At 40.6% G+C, this 25,845-nt stretch overlaps 1 protein-coding gene across 1 annotated transcript; it reads right to left on the bottom strand.

Moving 5' to 3' along the window:
* Nucleotides 1-964: 964 nt before the first annotated feature.
* Nucleotides 965-25,448, bottom strand: yap1 (Yes1 associated transcriptional regulator). Its single transcript, XM_084950255.1, has 8 exons — nucleotides 24,736-25,448; nucleotides 23,342-23,577; nucleotides 13,854-13,972; nucleotides 12,832-12,945; nucleotides 8,060-8,223; nucleotides 5,868-5,995; nucleotides 4,796-4,908; nucleotides 965-3,865 (listed from the first exon to the last, which is right to left on the bottom strand). The coding sequence occupies exons 1-8, from the start codon at nucleotides 24,934-24,936 to the stop codon at nucleotides 3,630-3,632; spliced, it is 1,311 nt and encodes a 436-aa protein (XP_084806381.1). The 5' UTR covers nucleotides 24,937-25,448; the 3' UTR covers nucleotides 965-3,629.
* Between the last annotated feature and the right edge of the window lie 397 nt (nucleotides 25,449-25,845).

Genomic DNA, 25,845 nt, shown 5'->3' with positions numbered 1-25,845 from the left:
GTAATACCTGGTAACAATGCTAGTGTTTTCCCCCAAATACCCCTGACAACATAATGCCGCTGGAGGCGGGGCTAAACGTGGGCAGTCAGGGCTCTCTTGTGTTTTGAGGTTGATGGTGTTCGTTGTAGTTACCTACTGTGAACACAAGAGGGAATCAACATATCCTTCTGTTCAAGTTAACCTTTCACTTCCAAGAAAGTTTCAAAAACCTTTAGGTGGGCGTCGGTTTAACGCGCTGTTTAGTTTGCGTCCGATCCCCGGCCCTGTGACGCATGTCTTTCCCTCTTCTTCCTCCGCTTTTCTGTCAGTCTTCACTGTCCCTATCGAAAATGAAGCCATAAGATAAAAAGGCCCCCCAAAAAAGTTTCTGGTGAATGCTAAGATAAAATTGCTTGTTTCAGTTAAATTTATTGTTTGTTGCTGAAAATGTTAACCTTTAGTTTTCAGTAATTTCAGTAGTAGTTTGAATCATTTTAATAATAATAATAGGTTTACATAAAATGTAATAATTATTTTAAAGTGTGTATAACTCACTAGTTAGAGTAGTAATGCATTTCTATATATATTTCAGAGTATCCATCTTCGAAGTATTGGTTTGAAACTGGCATCACTATGTATAACTGGATTCAGTAAAATGGGTATGAAGCGTCAAGTAAATTGCATAAAAAAGTTAGTTGATAGAAAAATCTAAATCAAATTCATTAATCGAAATACACAGTGCATAGTCCGGTGCTAAACTGGTATGAGCAATGACTTTTATTTTGACATTCACCGGATGTATCGCTTCTCAACAGTTCCACAGTTCCACCACTAGAAGGCTAACAATTATGTAGAGCCTTTAATAATTATTTTGAAACCAAACATTTTAGAAAAATGTGTGTGAGTTATGTGGTGGGTGCTGTACAATACAATTAGAATTCATACTTAAAACAAACGATAAAAAAGAAAATATGACACAGGGAAATATTACCACAAAGTATATACTTTATTTTAGGCCAATTTCAAAGTATCATATGAAGAAAGATATATTGTAACAGAATTTGTTCTAAAACACATGCACATTTCTATCAAAAAAAAAAAAAAAAAAAAAAAAAAAAAGAACAGATCATTACTGAATATAAATTCATTTCATGTGCATTTAGAAAACTCTAAATACAAAATCCTTTAACTTGTGATTAGTTCTACTGCTACAATGAGAGTCAACAGCTAATATGCTCTGACAATTACACACTAAGCATAAAATCAGGTCTGTGTGACAAAATGCATTGATGCATTAAAACGAAAACTAGCCGTGCAATACGAGCACTGTGGTGTACCACTCATTTTAGTTGCATTGTTCTCACCAACACTGTTCATCCATCTTAAAAATCCATCAGCACGTGACTTAATATTCAGTAAAATCAAAACTAAAAAGAGGTTTCTCATGAATAAAAAAAAAAGAAAAAAAGTTCATGTCCTCTACTCTAATAAAAAAAAAAATATATATATATATATATATATATTTTTTCCATCAAGTTAATGCTACCCATTTAGTATTGGTTGGCAACAGAATCAGTGTGACATCCTGCAAAGCCTAAACCAGGGGCACACACAGCAGGCTGATTATTCAAAGGTTACTGCAGTAATGCAAATATGTAGTCATTGTGTAAACATCAAAAAATAACGTGATTATGTGAGAATTGTCAGTGTGTTGTCTCAACTGCGGCCGAGTATGTAAACATGTGAGTGCTTGTAGAAGAATCGCTCTTTTCTCTGCTCTGAAACCTCATCCTTAAAAATCTCAAGGTTAGTCACTCGAAACAACCATCCCAAACAGAAGGGGAGGGAAAAAAAACTCTCTCAGCTAGACGTGCCCATTAACACTTAAAACATGTTCTCATTATTAGCTTATACAGTTTGTTCAAACACAGGCTGATTTACAAATCATACCGTTTCTGGTCTCTAAAGATAGAAGCAAAATACAAGTTTTTAGTGTCATTACAAAAACATCTTTGGAATCTGCATCAACAATTCCTGACTGAGATATCTGATTGTTTCTTTATTATGCCACCCCCCCCCCCAAAAAAACAAAACAAAACAAAAAAAAAAAACAGGCAAAAGGAAAAACTCACCACCATCAGTCACACACTGATCCTCTACTCTACCCCTTGACATGACTCTTAAACCTGCTAAAACGTGTCCTGGCTGCAGTCTATAAACCTTTCATTTAAAACACTCAACACAGCATCGCATAGACGGGAGGGGCGGGGGGGTTCCAACATTGTAACTGTTGTATACTGTATGTGGTCATAAGGTTTCATTGATCAAAGAGCTATACTTTGTTCTGAGCCAAGAGACCTGCCTTTTTGGTTAATGTTCAGGAAAGACAGTGAAAAAAAAGCTGCATGTGAATATCAAAAATACAATAACATTAAAGTGGATACAGTAAAGCAGAGAGGAGAGAATCAGATAAATGGGTTTAAACAGAATCAGACCACCAAGATTAAGTCCTGGCTGGTTTGATCTCATTGAAGTGACATGCTGCGATATAACAGACGACCCGTGTAAAAAAAAATAAAATAAAATGATTCAATCCATGTATGAAAGAAGGAAAAAAAAGAAAGTAAAATGCCATTTGATCTAAACTATCATACATATATAGTTATCTAAAAATAGAACACTAAAAAAGATAAAACGACGAATGGATTGTGAATCAGGCTGGGATACAACTGAGATAGCAAGAAGCTAGGCGTTTAAAACCACCCATTCCTGTTTAAAAAGAACAAAACCCCAAACATACAATTTTGATCATTGAACATTAGAGGGAAGTATGCCTGCCATTTACGGGAACAGCAGTGTGCTTGTCACTGAATTATAGAAATGTGGGTATTTATTCGTGTCGCTCGCGTCTCAAAAAAAAAAAAAAAAAAAAAAAAAATACAACTGAAGGCACTTGATCTATCAAAGGTTTAACTTAGACTTGCTGGCACAGCCAAGCAGCGGTGCAGTCAATCCGCAGGTTCGAACCCCTCCCACCCCCACCCCAAGCAACATAGGCCTCACGTTACCTTTACTCCAAATCAGTATTGTTCTTTATGCTCCAAATACATCATTTTTGGTTTTTCAGGCTTGTTGAAAAAAACAAAACAAAACAACAACAACAAAAAGAATAAAAACATGAGGCCAAATATAAAGCTACTAGCTAGATGCAAAAGTCCCAAATACAGTTAAGTAGTGATGCGTCACGCTATTTTGCAAGAAAGAGGCTCCAGAGACTCCAGGGGATAACTGATCGGGGCAGAAGAGTGGAAGCACCTGCCCAGTGGGTAAATATGCCCTAGATTCACTGACAGGCCTGTGAAAGATTTGGGGACCCTTGCATAATTGTCTGTTCATAGGCCAGCCTTGAAGACACAGACAAAATACAGAGATAACACAACCAGTGAAGAGAACAGAACAATACTGCCAGGACAAAAAAAAAGGAAAAAAAAGAAAAGAGGTTGGCCTTACATGCTGACACAGACACAGAAGTCCCGAGAGGCTTGCTGAAATGTCTGATAAAATCATCTATGATTCCTTCACAGATTAGAGCAGGCAGAAGTTCAGAGTGTAGGTAGAGGAGCGAGGAAGGAGTGGCCAGCTCGGCTTTTCTATAACCATGTGAGGAAACTCTCCTTGTCGAGCTTGGTAGCTGCCAGCACAGACTCCATGTCATTGAGGATGTCTGAGCTCAGCGCCTCCTGCAGGCTGGGCATCAGCTCCTCACCCTCCACCGCCATGCTCTCCCCCTCCAGGGTGCCCAGATCTACGTCTGTTCCAGGAATGGTATCCAGGTAGTCAGGGAAACGACTGGGCTGTGTTGCCATGGAGGGTGCAAGTGGGTCCCCTGATGAAGAGGGAAGAAAAAAAAAATGTTGATACTGTTTGATGTTACTTGCTCCAGAACAGGTGTGAAAAAGTTTCTCAGGGCTACAGCAGTTCAGTACCAGTCACTTTTAACCTCAACTTCAGCTAGTTTAAAAAGAAGGTATGATTAGATGTAAGTTAACCAAAATTAATTGGCATATCTTATGGGCGATCGTGGCTCAAGAGTTGGGAGTTCGCCTTGTAATCGGAAGGTTGCCGGTTCGAGCCCCGACTTGGACAGTCTCGATCGTTGTGTCCTTGGGTAAGACACTTCACCCGTTGCCTACTGGTGGTGGTCAGAGGGCCCGGTGGCGCCAGTGTCCGGCAGCCTCGCCCCTTCATAACCGAAAGGCATTCGGTCCATATTTATGAATGCAGAAATATGTACAATAATAATCAGCAGCTGTGTGCAAATCATTAAGCCAAACCGACAGAAGAAGTGCGGTCCATCCCATTCAGACAGAAATGAGTCAATAATTCAGGTCAGGTGTTTGCATCTGTTTAGGATTTCATATGTTTTGATGTGCACATGCATCGACGCATTTAATCAGAACAGTATGACATGTGAAATAGATACAAATGTCATTATGTCCATCTCCTCATCTCTTAGGCCTTTGTATGATCCGTTTCCCTAATAGGGCTACATTCTGTTTTCAGGACAATAAACATCTTTTTTGTTCTTATATTGAAAATGTAGCCTTTCAGATTAAAAGCTGCAATTTTTTAAAAGACTCAAGTCTAAGTTTGCAGGAAGCAAACGGCAAGAAAGGAATCCGGCTAAATTGTTCATATTGAAAAACCCTTATCTGACTGGTTAATGAAAATGTTTAAGCACCCCTCGGCAGGAGCTGGTTCCAGCATGGTTATTTTGACTGAGCACTTTTATTCCACTTGGGTCTCTGTGGCTTACCTGTATCCATCTCATCCACACTGTTCAGGAAGTCATCTGGAGTGCGAGGGACACTGTAGCTGCTCATACTCAAGCCGCTGTCTGTGCTCTCATCCCTGGAGTGGTAGGTCCCGCTGGAAATGCAGAAATGATGAAATGTTGGTTAGAAACGCTGCTCTGTTACCAATGAACTCTAATGGCCTATAGTTTACTTTAAAAGTGAACTGTTGAAATCAGCGGCCTTAACTAATCTGCAGTGACACCATTGAAAGTGAGCTTCACTTTTTTTCCCCCTTTTCAATCTATACTATATTGCAGTACATAGGCAAAGAGCAGCAATGAAAGGGGCAACTGAGACAAAATGAGAGAGGACATTTGACAAGCCTATACTAATTAGCAGAAAAATATGTAGGCAGAGTATGGCAGAGGCACGATGAATGAGGCCATTGTGAGCGCAGAGGAGTGCAGGGAACAGGGGGAGGAGGGGAGATTAGGTTGGCCTGTCTACTGACTGGACCACATGTTCTCATGGCCTGCTTGCTATTCAGCTCTTTTCCTCACTTTGTGTGCTCACAGAAGAACTAGAGCTTGAACTACTAGAAATTATTTCCCAGCATACCGTGGGGCAGCATTCACACAATAAAAAGCTTCCTGTACCTTTGTTGTTCAAATCTGTATAGCCTTAGACCAGCAGATTTTTACTTTATTTATTTATTTTATTCTTTTTGGAGGGGGCGGGGCTGTCTCACTCTTAAAATAAAAGAGTGGTCTTGTATTATTTCATAACTTGCGTCGCCATTTAAGCTCTGACTGACTTTACTGCAGCAGTTGTACACCAGAGGTCATCATTGAACTCCAGGCACAGATCTGCTGCTCTGAATGAGTCATTACCATGTGAAGAGGGTTAAGGCCCAGAGTTTGGCCTTCTGTTTTTACTACCACAGCTCAAAAAGTTTTGCACACAGATCCCTAAAACAGGATAAAGTCTGATGGGCTGAACCAAAAGTCAGCTGGTGCCAATCAGACTGTAGCGGTTGATTGTCTCCTTATTTTGTTCCACACTGAACACGCCTAGCTTATGTGTAAACCGAACCTGTTGAGGAATGGATCAGAGCTGTTGGCCGTCATGGTCCGGGCATCTTGAGCCATAGGGGAGGACACAGGGTTTGTGCTGCCATCTTGATCCATACTGGTAGGCAGCTGGTTCCTTAGAGCCAGCTCCTGCGGATAATAAGACACAAAAATTCATGAGCAACACTGTCAACACCACCCCTAACATCCAAAGCTAATTATACACAGCTAGAGCTTCATGGAGGCGTTTTTTACAGCCTCACTGGTCTGCTGTCAGACGTGTTGGTCTCCATTTCTCTCCTTGCACGGTGTCATATTACATGAGGGGCCGGCCACAGTTGTAGACAATTGTTTTCTACACATGAGGAATCAGATAAGGTTGAGGATATGAAGTCATGTTTTTCTTTTTCACCCCCTTCCTTCTAAGGGGATGTGAACAGAGCAGACCATAGTCACCATTTTCAGCTCTCATTAAAATTCTATAACGACACTATTGGAAATGCACTAATTATACTTTTTTTTCCTACTTAGTATTTGGTATCAGCAAGTAAAATAAATCAACTATAAGTAGTCAGTAATAAGATTACGTTTCAACCTTGGCTCAGTGACACTGCAGCATGTAGTGCAGTATAGGTTGCTGATATCTGCCATCTGTGCATTCCTGGAAACAAAAGTGAGGCAGCCTACGCTTTCAATAAGTACATAAAGTAAATTTACCTTTTCAAACACACAGCTGTTGCAGTGAAGTTTGGAACAGTTTCAGCTGAACCAAAAGTTGCAGTTGTGTGATAAATGACCTGCTGACACTATCAAAACCACGTAAAAATAAAGCTAGCTAAACCGGCTGTCTGAGCAGCACACGCCCGGCAAGGCATGTCTGATGGCTCATCTGCATTTGAAGTTGCAGCAATCTCCACTGAGTTGCGGCATTTCTACGGTTTTTCACATTTATGTTGCCATACATAAGTGAAGGACTAACTATAAGCTAGTCATAGTCAATGCAACATCAATAATTCATTTTATTTCCTGTAGCATTAATTACCTTACAAAGGGTTTTAAGTTAGCCACTCACCTATTCTTCATTACATAACTGCATAAGTGCATACATTTCCATTTGTGTCAAGTTTTGCTCCAAAATTGAACTCCCCATACACGCCTAATGTTATGCAATGTACTCCTGACACACACTACAGGATTTGTAAATAAATTATAGCCACCATAATCCAAACAAAGCAGAGTTACAGGGGTTTTGGGTTTATTGGAATCTAGCGGCTAGACAGAACCCCTCTTTATATCTTTGCCTGGTCTGCAGTGCCTTTCCACATTTTATTTTCCATTTTAACTGGTGGCCGTGGATGTCTGAGGCTTGGATAATTCAGTTGCTCATGTTTCTTTACATAACTGATGAATTTCTATCCATCATTTTAATTGTGTTTGTCTACACAAGACACTAGGTGAAATCAGGCAGCTTCACTGAAATAGCCTGGTCCCACTTTTGCTCACGAGCACTTGTCATGCACGTAACAAAAACAAAAATTGTAAATAAAGTCATAATTCTGATTTTAAGGCTTTTAAAATAGTTAATAGTTCAAAGTATCTGAAAGAAAGTGTTTGTGCTCATCATACTCTCATAATCTCCTTCTTTAAAAGCCAACAGTAACCAGGCTACATAAGCATGCAGAGCATATTCTCTTAAAAAGGACAGTTCCAATCATTTTCCCTTTATAATCCAATGCATGCATACACACGGGTCACGTCCTACAGTGAACTTTAAACAACCCATCTGAACCCGAGGCATGGTAAACAAAGTCACCAGCACTCTCATTCATAATCATAAAGCTCCAAATCTGGTACTATGACACAGCCTTGAGTAAACTACCGCTCCACCCTGCGTGGGTGGCACCACTGTGACACATCAACCTTAGGAAGTGATAATTATTAAGGACGATGACTCACAAGACTTCACTGCAGTGTGGTGTAACAATAAAGACTGATCAAAGAGGCTTAGGATCCACCACTATCCGTGCCAAGATTTTAAAGCTGTACATTTTAAAGTGTAAACATTTTGCTGCTGCACTCATTCAGCAAATGAACAGTTTGAGGTTCAGTGTTGTGGTGGAAACATACTGAAAAGTATTTGTTCTTCCATGAGGCCCTGGCACTTCCATAAGGCCTTAAAAATATTTTTGAACTGCTTTAACTCTGATTCCTGACCTGTGGTCTCTGCCGAAGCAGCTCCTGTTGCTTCTGTCTCAGTCTTTCCTTCTCCATCTGAAGTCTCATCTGGTTGTTGCTTCCCATAACTCCACTGATGCTGGGAGGCAGCTGCCCGGCCTGTTTCACTGGAGCACTCTGGGAAATTCTCTGCTGGTTCAGAGCTACAAAACCAAAATAAAAGTTGTTTACATGTCAGTCAAATGCACATAATGCAAAGACCCCAAATGCTGTAACGACAAGGATAAACTTTGCAAAAAAATGGTGGCTAACTGCTTTGTTGTAAAGGAAATACTGAGGACAATCATTATACTTTCAAAATATTTTTTAGGCAAAGCGGTGGGATATTCAGACCTGACAGCAAAACTTAGGTGCTGTGCTTATGAGACACCTTTATCCTTTGGACTTTACTATATTGAGATATATGCAAATTTAACAATGTCAGCTCTCAGAAGCTGGCAATAAAACTAACATACAGGATTTCTAGTTAGCAGACTAGATAGATTAGTATCTTCCCATCTCTCTTCAGAAACTTCCTGCTACCTCACCTCTTTAATGCATAGCTGCATTTAAATACTACATAACAAGACCAACAACTTGTGCATTTGTCCACATAGTGAAATTGCAAAAAAGGATCCAGTGCAGCAGGTTGTGTAGGACAAGGGAAGTCCCAGCACAAGTTGTCCACCTAGTATCTAAAACAATCACTATTCCTGTAAGACCTGATCTCCTCCCACTCGCTGACTAAGACGAGCTTTGTTAGTTTTGTACATTGCATCAGTCATGACTTATCCTTTCATTGTGCGTTTTGTTTCCTTCTAAACAAATCGCTGCTTATCCCTCGAGACTGACTGCCTTCTTACCCTGGCTTGATGTGTCCACTTAAGCTGATTTAACGCATGCAATATGATTGCTCTGTGCCCATTAATATAGTGCAGGCCTACCTAAGGTAATGCAAACACAGTACCACTTCGAAATTTACATTAAAGGCTCTTTTACACAACAAATGTTACTGCATTAAGCATTTGTAAGCCGACTACATGTTTACAACATCAGAACAAATGTGTTTGTACTGAAAACACAGCTGTTCCCAAATGAAATCTTTGTTATTCTTCAGTGTAGTGGGGGTGGGTCTAATAAACATAAGTGTAAAGCACAATGCGATGCTGCAATCTATGCATGCAAAGTAGGTCACACATTTGCAGTGGAGTAAACGTGAATGTGTTGCACCAACAATAAAGGAGCCAACGAGGTGTGCTGTTTGCTTATGTGCTTGAAGCGCCAATCAAAACAAAGCTTTAATGGGGCGGGGGCGCAACTTTCATGCGGGTCTGGCCCTCTCTGTTCTGTCCTGCCCACCCCGGCACCTTTCTCATCACCATTCAATCACTGTCTGTTTACACTATTGCAGGGGCTGAATGAACCATAGCTGAGGGCTCTCCCTGGGAAGCTTTGGAGGCCCCACCTTGCCTTGCCTTCCACCGTCCCCTCCCCTCTCTGACCGCAATGTCTCCCCAGCAGCCCCACCCCAAGCGCGCGCGCACACACACACAGACTCATGTAGGCAGCTTCCCCCCCACACACGTCAAGAGAATCCGTGGGAGACTGTTACTTCTCCCTGCTTCTTATCTTTGGCAGATACTGAAGCCTTTTGTGGCTGGAGCGCTCCGCCATTGGGGCACCATTAACTGTTCTCATGATGGAGTCTCTACGCATGGGCCATGTCAGCAGCTGCAGATCTGTTAAGGCCTTAGCTTTGAAGACGAGTTGCGTAAAAGCGATGGGACACATATGGAGAGATCCACTGATACACAAAGCCAAAAGATAAAGGAGAAGTTCTAATGTCAAAACCTGGGTCTTTATTTTGACCCCAGTTTCTATTTATGATAGTAACCTTTTATTCATATGAACACTGCCAAAGGGAAGTCAGCTTCCAATCACCTCCTCCTCCAGCCAATTTGCAGAACAAGGTGAAAAAAATCCTGCAGAACAATCGCGTAGTTTCGCCTAATTTTACAAAAAACTACAAAAATCAGAAGATTTGCTAACCTTGTTAGTTCTCTGCCAAGTAAATTATGCTCAAAAAAACTATGTGATTAGTTAAAGTCAACGGTTTCCTTCAGGGGAGCAAAGTTCCTGCTGCAAAACCAAGTCAAGGACTCTCTTTGCAGACCAAATAGCAACAATAACCAATGTTACTGGATGAACTATGCACAAGCAATGCAGATATCAAAGAAGGGAATTACATCTGTGGGTGAGATAGTTGCCAAGGATAGGTTCATTTCAGGGCCAGACTGATATTTTAAAAGGAGGCCACTCAAGGCAAAGAAGACTGTGTGTGAGAGTGTGTGTGTACTTTTGGAGAGGTGGTTTGAGTAAGCAGCACATAGAGGTAGTGATTGTCGGTAAGCCAGTCAGATAAGAGACAAGTTAATGCTGTCTGCCTTTTGTCTTCTTCACGCACTCCTGCAAGACAACGAGCCAGCGACACAACCCCTTATCAGTCAATCACACTGGCAGGCATATTACACCATAAGATCACCTGGGGCAGGTAAAGTTGAGGGTGTGCCAGCTGTGGGAAGCTCTCTATATGACCAGGCCTCAGCACCTTTTAAGACTTAGTAAATATTTGCCTGCTTTCGATTTAACAAGTTTAACAAAAAAAAAAAAAAAAAAAAAGGCATCTTGGGAAGGTGTTGTATTTCTAGCGTCAAGATAAGTAAAGCGGCAAAACAGACTGGATGTGATGCAAACAAAGTTTTATCATCTTGTACTCAGTAAGCTAAAACCAGCCTGTGCCGACTTGGCTCTGAGAGGCATGAAAAAAATAAGTCGGGAGAAAATCAAGAGTGTAGGCTAACAGGTTATAATACAGCTGTATCTGACACTTCTAATAGAAATCTATTAATGCGTACACTCAATTCCATTTAATGGTCACCAATAAAAAAAAAAAGAAAAAAAAAAGCATAGAATATTTTTTAAAATGGCAAAACTCAAACATAAACTATCCAAAGTACTCCGGGATGCTGTTTGAGAGTTAAGAAGCTGCTCCTGACTTTTTCCACATGACATTTCTTAATTCTGTTTGTATCACAAATGCCAAACTACCCTATGACAGCGACATTTTCAACAAGGTTCCAGCTTTTCTGGTTTAGTACTCTGACAGTACTAATGAACACATTGAAGTCCCAGGGGAATTTTTTGTCTTTCTGCTGTCATTTCCTGTATGTGCCCACAGCAACACATATAGGAAATGACATCCACATTAGCCAGTCCCCTTTTGAACTCCCACGTCACCGTGGACTCGCAGCTTTGCTCACCACCTTTTTGGATCTTAAACAGGATGCATGTTTATCCCATCGTCATTTTCTCTCTATTCCTCAGTTTTTCTTTCCTCCCCTTTCGCCTTGCCCCCCTCCACCACTCCCATACCCTCCCCTCTTTAGAGTTCTTTGACTGAAAAGGTCTGGAACAGATTAAGAGTTGGAACACAGAATAAAGAGGCCTGGCAAAGATTCAAGTCTGTCTGGAGCTACAGCAGAATGGGGCTGTGCCTGCACTGGGCCTCACACAGGGGGAAGGCAGCCGGCAACAACCCTCAGTTAAAGGCACTCTGCTGCTTTTCTTCTCAAAGCTCAAATTAGCCTCCATTATCAAAGCAGTTGGCTTATGATTGAAGACCTACCTAGCAGCAGTATAGGGGTTTCTGAAGCACAGGAGCTTACTTAAATAGTACAAAAGTGCAAATGCATACAAAAAAATGATAACAAACAAAACTACTGGAATTAAAAAAACAGTTCAAAATTCATAAGTTTTACAATTTTTCGTAAACCTAAGAAGGTACAAACTGCAGCAAATGAGAAATACAAGCGGTATAAATGTGACGTTTTAACAATTATTATTACAAAAAATGTTATACCATGAGGAACAAAATCATGTTTATGGCACATAATGAGTTAAGAGCCTGTCTCTTTCACTCTTTCTCCCCCTCTCTCGCTTTCAGGGGCCCAGCAGCCTTGTGTGTTCAAGACTTATAAACCTTCAAAGAGCTTTGCCGATTAAAGCCTCCATCTCTCCCCAGCTGCCCCACTCCCCTTACAACTCTGTTTTGAACTTTCCTGTCTGCTTTCAGAACAGGGACACACAATTGCTTACATAAAAATTGCCCTTTAAGTGGCCATGCTCGGTAAAAAACTAACACTAAATTTAAGCGGGCCGCACGCTGATTCACACATGTTGCCTTTGTGAACCAGGGTAAAGTTCCCTGGGGAACACTTCAGTGATGAAAAGCATGTCACCTGAAGAATAAATGAGTCAGTGTGACATAAGCCCTCATCTCTGGAAGTCTTTCTGGCACACGGGAGGATTAGCTTATTCCCATGGCCACAGAGTAGTCCGAACACATGTACCTGGCTCTGTCACTAATTCACCAACCCTGACCACCACACACTCGGAGCTAACTTTAGTTTGGCCCGAGGGATTAATGGCAAACTCAGCTGTTGTGCCATAACTAAAACGGCTGACAAAAGTGTAGGTGTGAATTTCGAGGGTGGGGGTTTTAACAAAATCTGCCTTCAACCACCAATGCTATGTCTGGATAGCCCAAAGCACTCTGGTGTGGTTACATTAACTTTGAACCAAAAGTGGAGAAGGAACACCTCCCTCAAGTGTGAACATTTAATTATATTTTCAGGTGTCTAACAATGACTTTCCTATATTTAATCAATGCAACACACTTTAACACTAACAATCTCAATCCAAAGCAAACTCACCATAACGTGGCTCAAGTCGTGGGTCCAGCCAGGATGTGGTCTTGTTCTTGTGATTGATGTAGTAAATTTCTCCCTCTGCTGTAATAGCCTGTTCCCAGCCATCAGGGAGGGGTCCTAAAGGGACGATGCCAAAAAAACCCAAAGTCTAAGAGATCCTACAGGTTCAATCTATGCTTTAATTGACTGGCACAATTTTTTAAACTTCTTACAGTCAGCTGACAAAGAGACCAAAACAAAGCAAAAACTTCCCATATAGAAAGCAAAAGGAATAAATAGACAGAAGAATTAGAGATGGTCATAATCTTTCATCTCTGAATTAATCATTGCCATCAGCCACTGAAATCAAACAATCCTGTCTGTCAACAGTTGACAGATGACTAACAATGGGTTACCGGATCGGTAATCTTTAATCTCTACCCAGTTTTTGATCTGGCCTTTGTCCAAAACTGGCCTTTCTGACATATAGCACCAGATTGGAGATGGTTCACTTCAGATGCATTCTAATACTGGAAACTCTGTTTGTTTAGATGAGGGGTGGCGGCCAGGTAGAGCATGCGAGAGGAAGGACGCGAGGCTCGCTTGCTGTGATTTCAGGGGACCGATTCCCTGCTATATTCTCACATGGCTTTAAAGGACATCACACAGTGTGTGCATGAGCAAAAGTAGCTATTGAGTCAGAGTTCCCAAACATGTCAAACAGGACGCGTAACGTTCTGCCTCAGTCTTCCCTCACCTAGGGCAAATTCCAACTGTATGGACAGACCTGAGGTACACCAAGTAGTAACAGGTAAGAACCAGACTGTACCCGACTTGTTCGGTATAATTTTTTTCTTTTTTTTTTTTTTTATTGTTTTGCTTTACATATGTGAACACACAAAAATGCATGTTGAAAAAATACACTATGAACGTTGTGCGAAGGAAGAACTGAAATAATTGCCATTCACTGCTGAAAATTACACAATGCATTTCATGCACTGCCGCTGATATAAAAACTAAATTTGACAAAATCAACAGATACACACCACTGGCTGGGTTCATGATAGGTTGCGGCTGGACTGGCACAGAACTGGGAGGGGCAGGCTGGTTCATCTGGAGCAAGGCCTTGCGTGGATCCTGCCAAGTGGTGGTCTGATCAATGTGGCTGTAAGGAGATAGGACAGCCAATAAAAATAAGTCACAGAAATGACCATCTATGATTTCATACAACTAATAAGCAGTAAGGTCAAACTAGGGCTATGTCAATACAACACATAAATGATGACTCATTTCAGCAACCTCATGGACAAAAACACTGAACCTACCCCCCCCCTCCCCCCCGTTCTGTAAATGATGACTGTTACTGGAAGCGAAACTCAATGTTGACTGTGTGTGTTCCAGCCTGGATTCAGTCTAGATTTACACTACTCATTCATTCTTGATTTGAATCTATGTGTATTGAATAACAATGAAAAAAGAAAAAAAAAAACATTAAATTATATTTGGAATAAGACAAAACAAAAGCAGCACACTGCAAAAAATGAAAATAAGTCAAGTCAGGCTGAAAGCTTCTTGAAAATGTGCAGCGGCCTATGATTGGTTTTAAAACACCCATTGTAACATCAAACAATGTTGCTCCATCTATTTTCTGGCTCATCTTTGCTGGAACAGGACTGAGGCTTGGGGGAGGAGGCATTGTGTTTCATTCTGTGAAGGCATTGATAATTAGTGCTTTGTTGGTACTTGTTGCTTGATTAAGATGGAAAGCTAATACAGGAAGCCCTCCTCTCCCGAGCAGGACCCTCTCTATTGAGGGAGGGTCAGTCCCAGGGCTCAATGCAGGGGGTCCTTTTTCCTGGAAGCGGCTCGGACACTACAGAGTGTCAGGGGCTTTAACAATCTGGCGCCACATTTACAAAGCTTTCACCTGCTTTACAAAGGCACAGACTGAGCTACGACCTAAAACCCCACTATTCACTTGTTTTCTCTCTTTTTTTTTTTTAACTATCCCATTTTTTTTAAAAAAGAAACAAAAACTAATCTCATACAAAAGGCATGAAATTCAAGTGTTTTTGTTTCATACATCACCACAAATCTTGCATTTGTAATGTAACTTGACTGAGTTATTTCAACACACATGGCAAAAATAGTTTGTTTGTCATGCACCTAAATGTTACCCACAGCCATCCATTATACCCCAGGTTCTAATGGTGTCCTTCCACCCACTGCGTTTCTTTACAACTCACTGTTAATTTGATCCCTAAACGCCATTAGCACAGATTTTGGAACAGCTGGGTGAAATGAGAGATTCAGAGAGTTTCTCTTGGCCTCTGTGGTAATCCCAGCCTGCCTGTCTGCTCTCGATCCCAGGCCAGAGAGCGAGAGGACCTGACTCAGCACTCCTCCCCCGATACAATGCAGCCCATTTTGAAGCCCCCTCTTGTTTATGCTTTATTGATCAAAGGAGCTGCCAAATCCCCTACCGAACCCTCCCCCAGCCCTCACACGCACACACATATACACACACACACCCACACAAGCACCGCAAACCAAGCAAAATAGTTGGAACTGCTCAGACTGGGGGGGGGGGCTTGAGAAAGAAAGGTCAGGGAGAGGAGGGGCATATAACTGGAGAAAAGAAAAAAAAAAAACAAGTGAAAGTTAAAAAAAAAAAAACCTACAGAAGCAAATCCCCTGAATTCCATTGGCTGTGTGAGTTGCTGTGGTTCTGTTACAGTCTGAGTGCCCGCCCTGCCCCATTTCCTGCCTTTTTCCCCACTCTGGAAACTATGACATTTGTTATGGGGGGGTGGGGGGAGAACAGGGGAGGAGGCAGGGAGATGGGCACTAGGGTAAAAGGGAAGGGAGGGTTTATTGTAAATGAGAGGCCTGCACATCCTTGCACGTCAATGGCAAAAAAACCTGCTAAAAGTGGGGAAAAAAAGAAAACAATGATAGGAACATAAAACTTTAAAACCTTAAAATCAGATTCTTGATGTTATGCACAGATAAAAGGTATATGGAATTTTCTATCAAAGACTAGTTAGAACCGCCAACTTCCGTTGATCAAATCAACCACAACAACTGTAAACAAAGCCTTAGTTCAAAATACAGGCAATAATGATCTAAAAGCCTGTGATGAAATCTACTTTCTGTTCAATAGCGCTGAAAAGAATATTGAAAAGAAACGGAGAAAACCGGTAAATGAGTTACCAAGAGTCAGTAATTCATCACCAGGTTTTAAAACTAAAAGATAATCTATTCACTGAACCTGCCACCAACCATATATGGTCAGCTGCACGGCTTCCTGTAGGTGAAACATAAAACAAAACAATGTCATGGCAACTGTTGGGACGGCTGGAGGCCACCAGTTGCTGTTAGGAATTGCTGATGATCTGCAACCCCACGGTCACAACTGCTCGGTGTTGTCTTTACATGTTTCTGACACCACAACGAGCACAGCAAGGCAGCCTTTGTACCCTGCCCCCTACTGCATACCCGGGGATGGGCAAGATATTTTTGGGGTTGGTCCTGATCCATACAAGTGCAAAAAAAAAGTTTACATTTTTTTTAAGTAAGCTGTGAAACTGTGCTCTCAAAACTCTCATTCAAGCTGCGACCCAAACATTAAGAGAATGCTTAAAATAAATGGTGTCTTTTGACTCTTTACACACAAACTGCTGCTGTGTGATTACACACTAAGCACATGAATGGACAGAATAAAATAAGTCTACATGCCACAAAAAAATGTAACCTGTATAGACACGTTTCAATCCATAAACAATGAACTAGCAGCCATATTCTATTTCTGTCACATGGTTTACATAAACAACAACATCCTCCTCCCCCAAATTAAGTCCCTTAAGGGGGATTTTTTTTTTTGTTAACACAAACATCTTTTGGTGTTCCAACCCCAAATCCTAGTTTAGATGACGGGACAAGGTGGTGGGGGAAAAAAAAAAAAAAAAAGTCTCATGTTTGTCTGGGAATCATCACAGACAAACTATAACACATCATTTCTTCTGCAAATGACCAGGTACTGCAGCCAAGAAGAACAATGTCTTTCAAATGCGATCCATTACTTTCCATCTTTTGCTCAAGTTGTCATGTTTGACCGTGTCTTGCTGAGGCATGAAGGAAAAACTCTACTTTGCTGAAATGATATATGGGATGACTTATAAGTTTCCTGCTCAGGACTAACTGGAGTAAAAATACAATGCAAAGTGCTAATCGTTAAGGACTGACTGAAAAGTCTGAGATTTAAGAGATTCAGATTTCCGGAGTGTGCTGTAAAGGGTTCACGATCCCTTACGAGATCCAAGTGCAAAAGTCTGAATTCCCCCACTTGATTTTTCAAAAGCTGCAGTGAATTACTGTAGTATTATAAACTAGTATGACAAACACACAGCCTGCCTGTTTATGCTTATGAAAACTATGGCAGTTTGCATCTGGCTTTGTAGAGAATTTACTACTCAAAAAAATAAAGTCTCCAAATAACCTCTGCCACCTTCAAAACACCAGATCAAAGCTCGATTTCAGTCCAGGCTGACTGTTTATTCCACTGAAATTGCACATCTTCAAATCCAGATGTCAAGTGCTGCATTTCGCTGGTGTAATACAGGGGAGTGAAGCTATGAGAAGTGCAGCAGTGATGAAGCACTCCCACAGCTGAGTTGTCAAATGTTAAAAATGGGATCGTCAGACCACAGGAGCTCCACCCTGGGAGTATGTGCTTGGAAGTTGGTTGAAGCCAATGACTTAAGAGTGCACTGGGGGAGGCCAGATGTAATCAGGCCTCTAAGTTGAGGGTGACCACCTCCACTCTGGTTGACTGGAGATGCCTGGCTGCCTCTCTATCAGCAGGACATCATCAAGAGAGATTATTGGGGCAACCTTTGTGACCCTATTGTGGCTTTAAGTTTCCCTTTGAAGGGTGGTTTGTATTAATGAGGAAACTAGTTCATGGAGTACCAGGACTGAATGTTCCTCGGTTTTTCCGCTGTTTATTTTTTAAGAGTAATTTCAAGATTGAATGTAATTTTAGGGATTGTCGTAATTAAAGATTAATAGGTGGGGGTTTTTTTTTTAAGCAAAACTTGCCTGACAAAGTACTCCGCATAAGCACTTCTCTTAATCATTTACCAAGTAACATTGCAAACTAATTAATAGGTGCATATTTTTAGTCAAATAATATATCAATATTAAAATAAGGTTATCCGAGTATTTTGAAATCTCTAAATCCCACCTGAGAGGTCCACCTCTCAGAGACTACTTCTCTGTGGAGATGCCCTTAGTGACAGTGGAGGCATTGATGTCTGAAACAGAGGTGTTACATCAAACCTTCGGTAAACATTAGTCTGACTTTCTCACAGTCCAGTTTGTGTACTGAGCTGACAGGCCAAAGTTGAACAGGAAGGTTCTTGTCTGTGTGTGGTCAATAAACCAAAAGTTTGTCAAACACAAAGTTGCTCCAAATGAGGGCTTTGCACAAGCTTACAGCCCAGTCTTCCCAGCACCATTTGTGACTGACCAAGTGGTTTTAGTTTACAACATCTTAGAATGAAAACCAATTTGCATATTTATCACTTTAAACTCTATGGAAATTTGAAGTCGCAAAACAATTATATATACCATTTATTTAATTTACTATAAGATCAGTGTTAGCCAAGCTATAAAGGTAAAAATTGTTATAGTGAATTTAAAAATGAATTGATATTGTTTTTATTTAATTCATTACATCACTACAGTATTAATGACTAGATGAAAAACTGTCAAGTAGTTAAAGTCTGACTATGGTTTAAAAGACAACATAACACTGCAATTGCAGCTTTATTTGCTCAATTGATGGCGACAGTTGGAGAGCCTAAAGCTTGAGCAGGCCATTTTTGTTTTAGATGCAGTAAATATTACCATGTTATCTGCTGGAATTGATTTATCAATATAATCTTATAGTTAAAAAATCAGCATAACAGAGTTATTATAATGTACTACAGCAAGAGCATAAGGCCCAAATAAACATCTTTCCTGTGCAAACAGGCAATCTCTGACTTGTATTTAGTGCAACAGATGTTCAGGAAATCACAGACAGAGTATAGTAAAAGCTGACTATTAGCCGATTTACCCGGGACTCTGCAGCAGTGTAAGTCTGAGAAAATAATTTGTTTTTTAAAAACATAACACTAAAGAAAGGATTTATTAAAGTTCTTCACAGTGGATAATCATCTCCTTGCATATCTAATCATGAATCATCTTTAGCCACTGCAGAGTTAAACCTTAAGAGAGACACATAGTCTGCTCTTTTCATGTGAAACCATGCTCATCAAAACATTTAAAAAACCCAGTCGAGAAAAGACAAAAGTGTCCATCAACACGTAGATCTACCTGCCCCTGAGGGCAGATAATAGCCTCCCCCCCTCCAGAGCTTTACTCTGCTTTGAGCTGACTTCCCACGAACTGAAAGCTCTTTCAAAGCTGCATTTAATAAGCGCCCGGAAACAGTGATTACCCCTCCTAGTTCACCGGTGTGTCTAAATTAGAAACCTTCATTAGTTTATGACCCACCCCTGGAGACCATCCCTGCCCCCGTCCCACCAACAACCAAGGTGACCCAACCTCTGTGCCCTGGCTGTCATAAATCAAAGGCCGCAGCAAACTGCTGTGAAAAAGACGAAAGGTCAACAGACTTTGTTGACGTTCTCCAAGTATTTGTTTTTATGTAACAGCCAAAACAACAAAAAAAGACGGCATCCTATTTGACTCTGATTACCATTAGGGCCGCGACTATTGATCACCACCAACAGTTATAACAAAATGTCTCATTTTTGAAAATTTGGTTTAAAAAGTGCATCACTTTTATCAAATGATATTTATATCGCTTCAACACCATTTGCTACTCTAAAGGGGGAAAAAAAGTGCTAAATCTGTCACTTATCATCACTTATGATCACTGGTTAGTATTTACACCAAAATTAAACTAAATAAAAAAAAAATATCAGAACTTCAGGTGTGAAGAAGGTTAAAGTCTTAACAAAGCCACCACTCTCTCACCCCCATCTTTAAACTTCATGTCAGCCATTTGTCTATTTCGGGAAGGCTCACATGAGTCTCAACAGGCCCGTCGTCTGAATAAAGATCACTGTTTCGCTGCTGGGACAAAGGGGGAGGGCACAGTTTCTTTTGGCCCCTCTTCTAGTGATCTCCACATGGCTGCCATTTAACTTCATTGACACAGAGAGGCACCATCACAGAGTCACAGCTCCATTCATACCAAAACAGAGCATGACTCCTGAAGGAGTGAGGCATCGAAATCTAGAGACTCACTGACTCAGAGGCCAGTTATTGTTACGCATAATCCTGCAGTGCACTAATAAACAAATAGTATGTTGAAAAAAAAAATACTTCAACCCTGGGTTCATTTATCTCTAAGGACAACAGCAAGCAACCAGAGTGAAATGTGAACCCCCAACTCTCTGCTTTCCTAGCTGGTGACCAACTCCCCACCCCCACTAGTCCATAGCTAGCGCACACACACACGCATACTCTTGCTCTGCTTCACTCTCTCTGCAACACATCTTGGTCAGACAGCCCCTGTTTATAAATAGGGGAGTGTCTTTTCCAGCAGCTCTGGCAAGCCTGCTTTTATTCCAGATCAAATATCTGCTCTTTGATCTTTGTGGAAGATGTCTCCTCGTGTTTTCCGTACTCAAACACAAACACAGTGTACTATACTCACTCTGGTTGTATAACATGCCAGTTGGAAAAACAGTTAAGTCTCTGCAAAGAAATGTGTTTCACATCCCGTTAACATCAAACTCTGAGTTGAAAGGAAGAGGCCCTCAGGTATACGCTATATAAACAGGTATATATTATATCATCTATGAATAATTTGATAGTTTAGCATTAAAAAAAAATAAAAAATACTGACCAGTGAGATCAAATGACTGTTTTTATACACAGAAAGACTCTCGGTTAACACACCTGACTTGTGACCTTATGTCTTTTATACTGCCAATTTTATACACGTTATATTTTATTCTGCCTTTATCGGCGGTTAAATACTCTAAAGAACTGCAAAGATCTCGAGTCTTTGAGAGTACTGTTTTGATTCTTCTATTCCCTGTCCATTATTTTTTTGGCCTCCACAAAATGGGCCAGATGTTCTCCAGATGTGCAACCTTAAAACATGTGGTAATGAAAGCTCTCTTTTTTTTGGGATCCAAGTAAGTTTGAAGCTATCATGTTTGTCCAGACTCCGCGTCAGAGAGTAACATTTCCTAGAACTGACAACATTTTGCCTTTGAGTAAAGAATGAGGACTTTGAGTGTCAAGCCTTTTTTTAAACAAGAGCTGCTGAAGAGTTCATAAACTTTAGAAGGCTTCACAATGAGCAGATTACATTAACATAAATTGTTGACAAGCACGCCACTTTTATGAATAATTCAACCCATCTTTGCCCAGAGCTACAGACAGTGGAAATAAAAAGGGTAACAAATGCACAAAAAAGTATTAAAGAACCAAAGCCCTCAAAACCCGAGAAGTAATCGATACATCCTGTGACAAGCCTAAAGGTCTCTACAGTACCTGCAAACAAGAAATCTACATTACTATGGATCATTAATGCGAAGAAGATCTACTGAGTAGCAGAGGAGCTTTGCAGAACTGTTCTTTTCTGTCTGCGGTAGCTACAGTGCTCCATTGTCTCTAGTGAAACCTGAGACCAAGAAAAGGAGCACTAGATACAGCAATCATCGCTCAAAAGACTTCTCTTGTTTGCTGAGCCCACCAAATTTAATAACCTACAATTTAACTATTGCAATTGTCTCTTTCTGGACACAGTGGCAACTATTGTGTAACAGATTTGAAAATCATTGTCAGCATAATGTATGCTGAATAGAGATGTAGTATTGAGAGCTGGGCCCTGTACTACGAAGCGAGTTCAGCATACCCAGGGTATCCTTCGTTATCCAGATTTACTCACCCTAACACTGGCGTTCAGGGTAAGTGGTCACACTAAGCTGGTTATTAACTCACTAAGTTAGCCCAGGACTTCCCAATTGAGGTACACGTGAGTTCACATGAAAGAGGTGGTGCTGGTAATGTCTGATCACATTGATTAGTGTACTAGTAGCTGATTTTACAAAGAAAGAGTAAACTTTAAAATGAGAAAAATATGAAGAGGTTACATAAATGATGTAAGTATTTGTATCCACTTTAGTTAGAAAGCTATTATTAAAGTGTAGCCACTTGTCTGAGTTAACAGATAAAAATATCCCATTAAGATATTGGAGAATCTGATGAGCTGTTATCAACTATTCCCATCAAATTTGCATAAGACAGTTATAGTTTTCATTCTCTCAGCTGAAATCTGTGTCTTTTAAGTATTTAAGAGTAAGTTTAAATACAACAACAGAATTCAAATATAGGCTTAGTCTATATGTACAAATTTGAAATGAGGTTAGAAAGTGCAGTATAGGTGTCCTGTTTTAGGATCGTATATTACTGACTAACACTTATCAAAAAGTAAAATTGTTGCTGACAACATGGGAATGAATCTAGATTTATCACCGATGCTCACCAGCTAACACAAAGACTTTAGACACTACTGAAAAACTTTAGAGCCACCTACTCTACCCACAGAGGGATTTTTCAGGAAGGGTGATGCCAGTTTCCGAAGAACTGCCTGGTCAGAAGGTGGTGATTTCATACCTGCTGATCTCTAATCAGGAACCTAACCTGTTCCGGAGCAGGTTAGGGTTAAGGGTTAAACTTCAGAGCTAATCCAGAAGTTACCCAGATAAGATTAAATCCTGCTTTGTAGTACAGAGGTCTCTATAGAGACCTGTCACAAGACCAATTCTTTGGTAACTTTCATTGTCACAACAAAAAAAAAAGTTTGAACCAGTGATTGTACTGCTTTATAAGCAGGCATATACATATTGTAAATATCAGTAAGATCATTCCAACAATATGTATGTATAAAATTGCAATCAAAGATTTTAAACACATTTTTTAGAACTTGCACAAATATAAAATGTTCTCTTAAAATTTTCCATTTTGGGGATTTTCTGATGTCTGATGTAATAATGTTAAATAAATGGTAAATGGCCTGTATTTGTATAACGCTTTACTTATTCCCTATGGACCCCAAAGCACTTTAGACTACATTCAGTCATCCACCCATTCACACACTGGTGATGGCAAGCTACATTGTAGCCACAGCAGCCCCGGTGCGCATTGACAGAGGCGAGACACTGGCGCCACCGGGCCCTCTGACCACCACCAGTAGGCAACGGGTGAAGTGTCTTGCCCAAGGACACAACGACCGAGACTGTCTGAGTCGGGGCTCGAACCGGCAACCTTCCGATTACAAGACGAACTGCCAACTCTTGAGCCACGATCGCCCTTAAGTATAAGTATAAAATAAGTATAAAAAGTTAAGATAGATGAATATCACCGATTTTTCAAAACATTTCAGGTTGCAAGCATTCAGAGACTTTTACAAACTGTATGATGCACTTCATGGCAGCATACATACTTGAGGAAGTATCTCTGGCCAGAGGCAGTCTTGGCCATCTCCCACCCATCTGGTAGGGGCAAGTCATCAGGAATCTCATAAGAAGACTGACGAAGATGTTGAGGAGAGGCCCCTGTTGAGCCCATGCCAGACAGTGAGCCACCAGAAACAGCTCCTAACTGCAAGGAAGCAGGGGATGAGTGTGCACGGACATGGTGAGGGATGAGGACTCCGCCACTCCCAGCATCGGTGCTGGCCTGTGTTGGGGTTGAGAGACAACACAGTTAGTTTTCTTTGGGGAGTTTGAGTGAAAACCCTCACTTAAAAACATCAATTATCATGTAATAATTAAAAAAGGCCATATGCAAATGTAAAGACAAATCAAACATTTATGAAAGAATAAAAAAAACATGAGGCTTTGTTTGTTTCAAATACAAGTGCAATAATGGATTGAGGATGAAAAACAGAACACAGTCTTAATTTAATGACAGTGTGTACTAGTCTACATAATTTCTACCCATTTAATATTTGAGTCACTCCTTATAATTTGTAATCACTTTAAAGTGGATATAAATTCTATTCATGTGCATGTGAAGGCATGTTTTTGACTTATTCGGGTGTGGGAGGTATCCAGGGCTTGCCACCAACACGCATGCGCACTAATTACAAAAAGTCCTCAGAGTTATGGGGAGCGACCGGGAACTTGGAAGAGCTGCAAATGGAAGAAGGGATCGGGGAGGGGCTGTGGGTGAATATAGGATAATTTAACCATCATATGATTTCCTGTCAGCAAATCAAGTTGTTTACATAAAAAAAGTCGGATTCGAAATTTAAGATGATACGAACATGACGGTTATCCGTCTGCAAATAGCTATACATGAATTATTAACCAAACCATCCCTTATTATTTTTACATTGTCACTCATCTGATCACAATTTATTCTAAGCTAAGCAATAGTCATCGGTTTTCTTGGTTACTTACGGCCAAAGACTGCAAGAGAATGTTTCCGCCGTTTTATAAAGCCCTCACAGCCTTTACTGTTTTAATATTTGCGGTTTTTTTCTCTTTTGTTTTGTTTTTTTTGCTGTGAAATATGTTAAATGGAAATTAAATGCAGTTTGAGGGGGGGAAACAACCCATCAATGGAAATGCACACTCATTTAAGCAGGTCAATACAAGTCCGCCTGAATAAGGTTATTATATCTTAAAGACTTAAAAAAAAAGTGTGTTCAAAGATGACTGACCAATAAAACAATAACGCTGAAGGCTAAAAATGGCACCAGAGAAGGATGAAGTAACTATTAACTAAGTGCCAGTCACGTAGCTCTTGAAGGCCGAAACTCGACAAGATGGGCCCTGCTTTTTAGTCGTGATTTCTGAGTACGGGCACAGTAAAAAACCAGGGCGGGCTTACTTGTCTGGAATGAGACTTTGGTTCTGGGGGTTTGAAGAAGGAGTCTGGCAGTTTCCTCATCCTCATGGGCACAGAGTGGGGCACGGTATTGACTTTCGGGTTCATCACAGCGTTAAAAAGCGCCTCTAGGTCAGTCTCAGAGTCGCCCCGTACATGGACGATTTGGTGTCCGGCAGGAGGGTTGTGCTGGCTCGGATCCATTGTCCCAAAACAGTCTTCGAACTTTATGTCCCAAAAAAGTTAGGCTTCGGAAGTTAAAAAAATAAACGTGAGCCAATCCCAAACTTTTTTTCCACGCCGGGAGAAATCTGAAAATCTCGACGACACTCAGTAAAAGTTATTCGGAGTCATTCTAAACTTTACAAGTCGAGCACTTGATATTCTTCCAAAGTGTGTTAGCTGTCGAAATCTGCAATGAAAGACAGCCTTTTCCTGTTTTTTCCTGCTGGCATACTTGTTAACGTAACAAAGCGCATAAACTCCACATTGGAATTTATGCTCTCGTCCCCCCAAAAAACGCAGATGCAGCCACAAAAGACGAAAAAACACCACAAACGGTTGAGTGAAAGAGTCCAACTTTTTCTGAGTGTCGGGCCAAGTCCAAGCTGTTGTTGATATTCTTTTAAGCAAGGCTCATAGTGAGCGGTACAAATCTCCGCAGCTCACTTTCTAGAAAAAAAAAAAAGTTTAGCCCCAGTCGGATCTAAACTTTGGAGAGGACATCAAACTTTATGACGCCAGTGACGTAATCACCAATAGGGTGGGACTTACGGCTCCGATTGGGACAAGAGCGTTTAAAGGTAGACTGGAAAAGCCAAGCCCTTTATTAGCGGGCACCTTCCCCAATTAAACAAAATGTGAAATTAAAAGTAAAAGATTATGTACCAAAAGATACATTTTTTGATAAGACACAACTTTTTAACGTTAACATCTACTTATTTTGACAGCAAATGGAATTGTAATATCCTTTACAGTTTATGTAATCTTCGACCGGACAATCTGGGCAAGACCTTATGAGTTATGGTCTCCATTTATGGCCCATTTGCTAGCCCAAATCTGGATGCCTTGTAGAAAAAAACACTACTACATAAGAAGTTTCATTAAACTAAC

The sequence above is a fragment of the Perissodus microlepis genome, chromosome 14 (genome assembly GCF_051167445.1).
Source record: "Perissodus microlepis isolate ML-2025 ecotype Zambia chromosome 14, ASM5116744v1, whole genome shotgun sequence".
Taxonomy (NCBI): domain Eukaryota; kingdom Metazoa; phylum Chordata; class Actinopteri; order Cichliformes; family Cichlidae; genus Perissodus; species Perissodus microlepis.
Note: the sequence above shows the minus strand (reverse complement) of the source record. Positions and strands in the feature narration are given on the sequence as shown.

Coding starts and splice junctions, on each gene's coding strand:
- yap1 (XM_084950255.1), bottom strand. CDS start 24,936: ATGGATCCGAGCCAGCACAACCCTCCTGCCGGACACCAAATCGTCCAT. Junction 23,578..24,735: donor CAAAGTCTCATTCCAGACAA/GTAAGCCCGCCC, acceptor ACCCCAACACAG/GCCAGCACCGATGCTGGGAG. Junction 8,224..12,831: donor ACGACTTGAGCCACGTTATG/GTGAGTTTGCTT, acceptor TTGGTTTTGTAG/CTCTGAACCAGCAGAGAATT.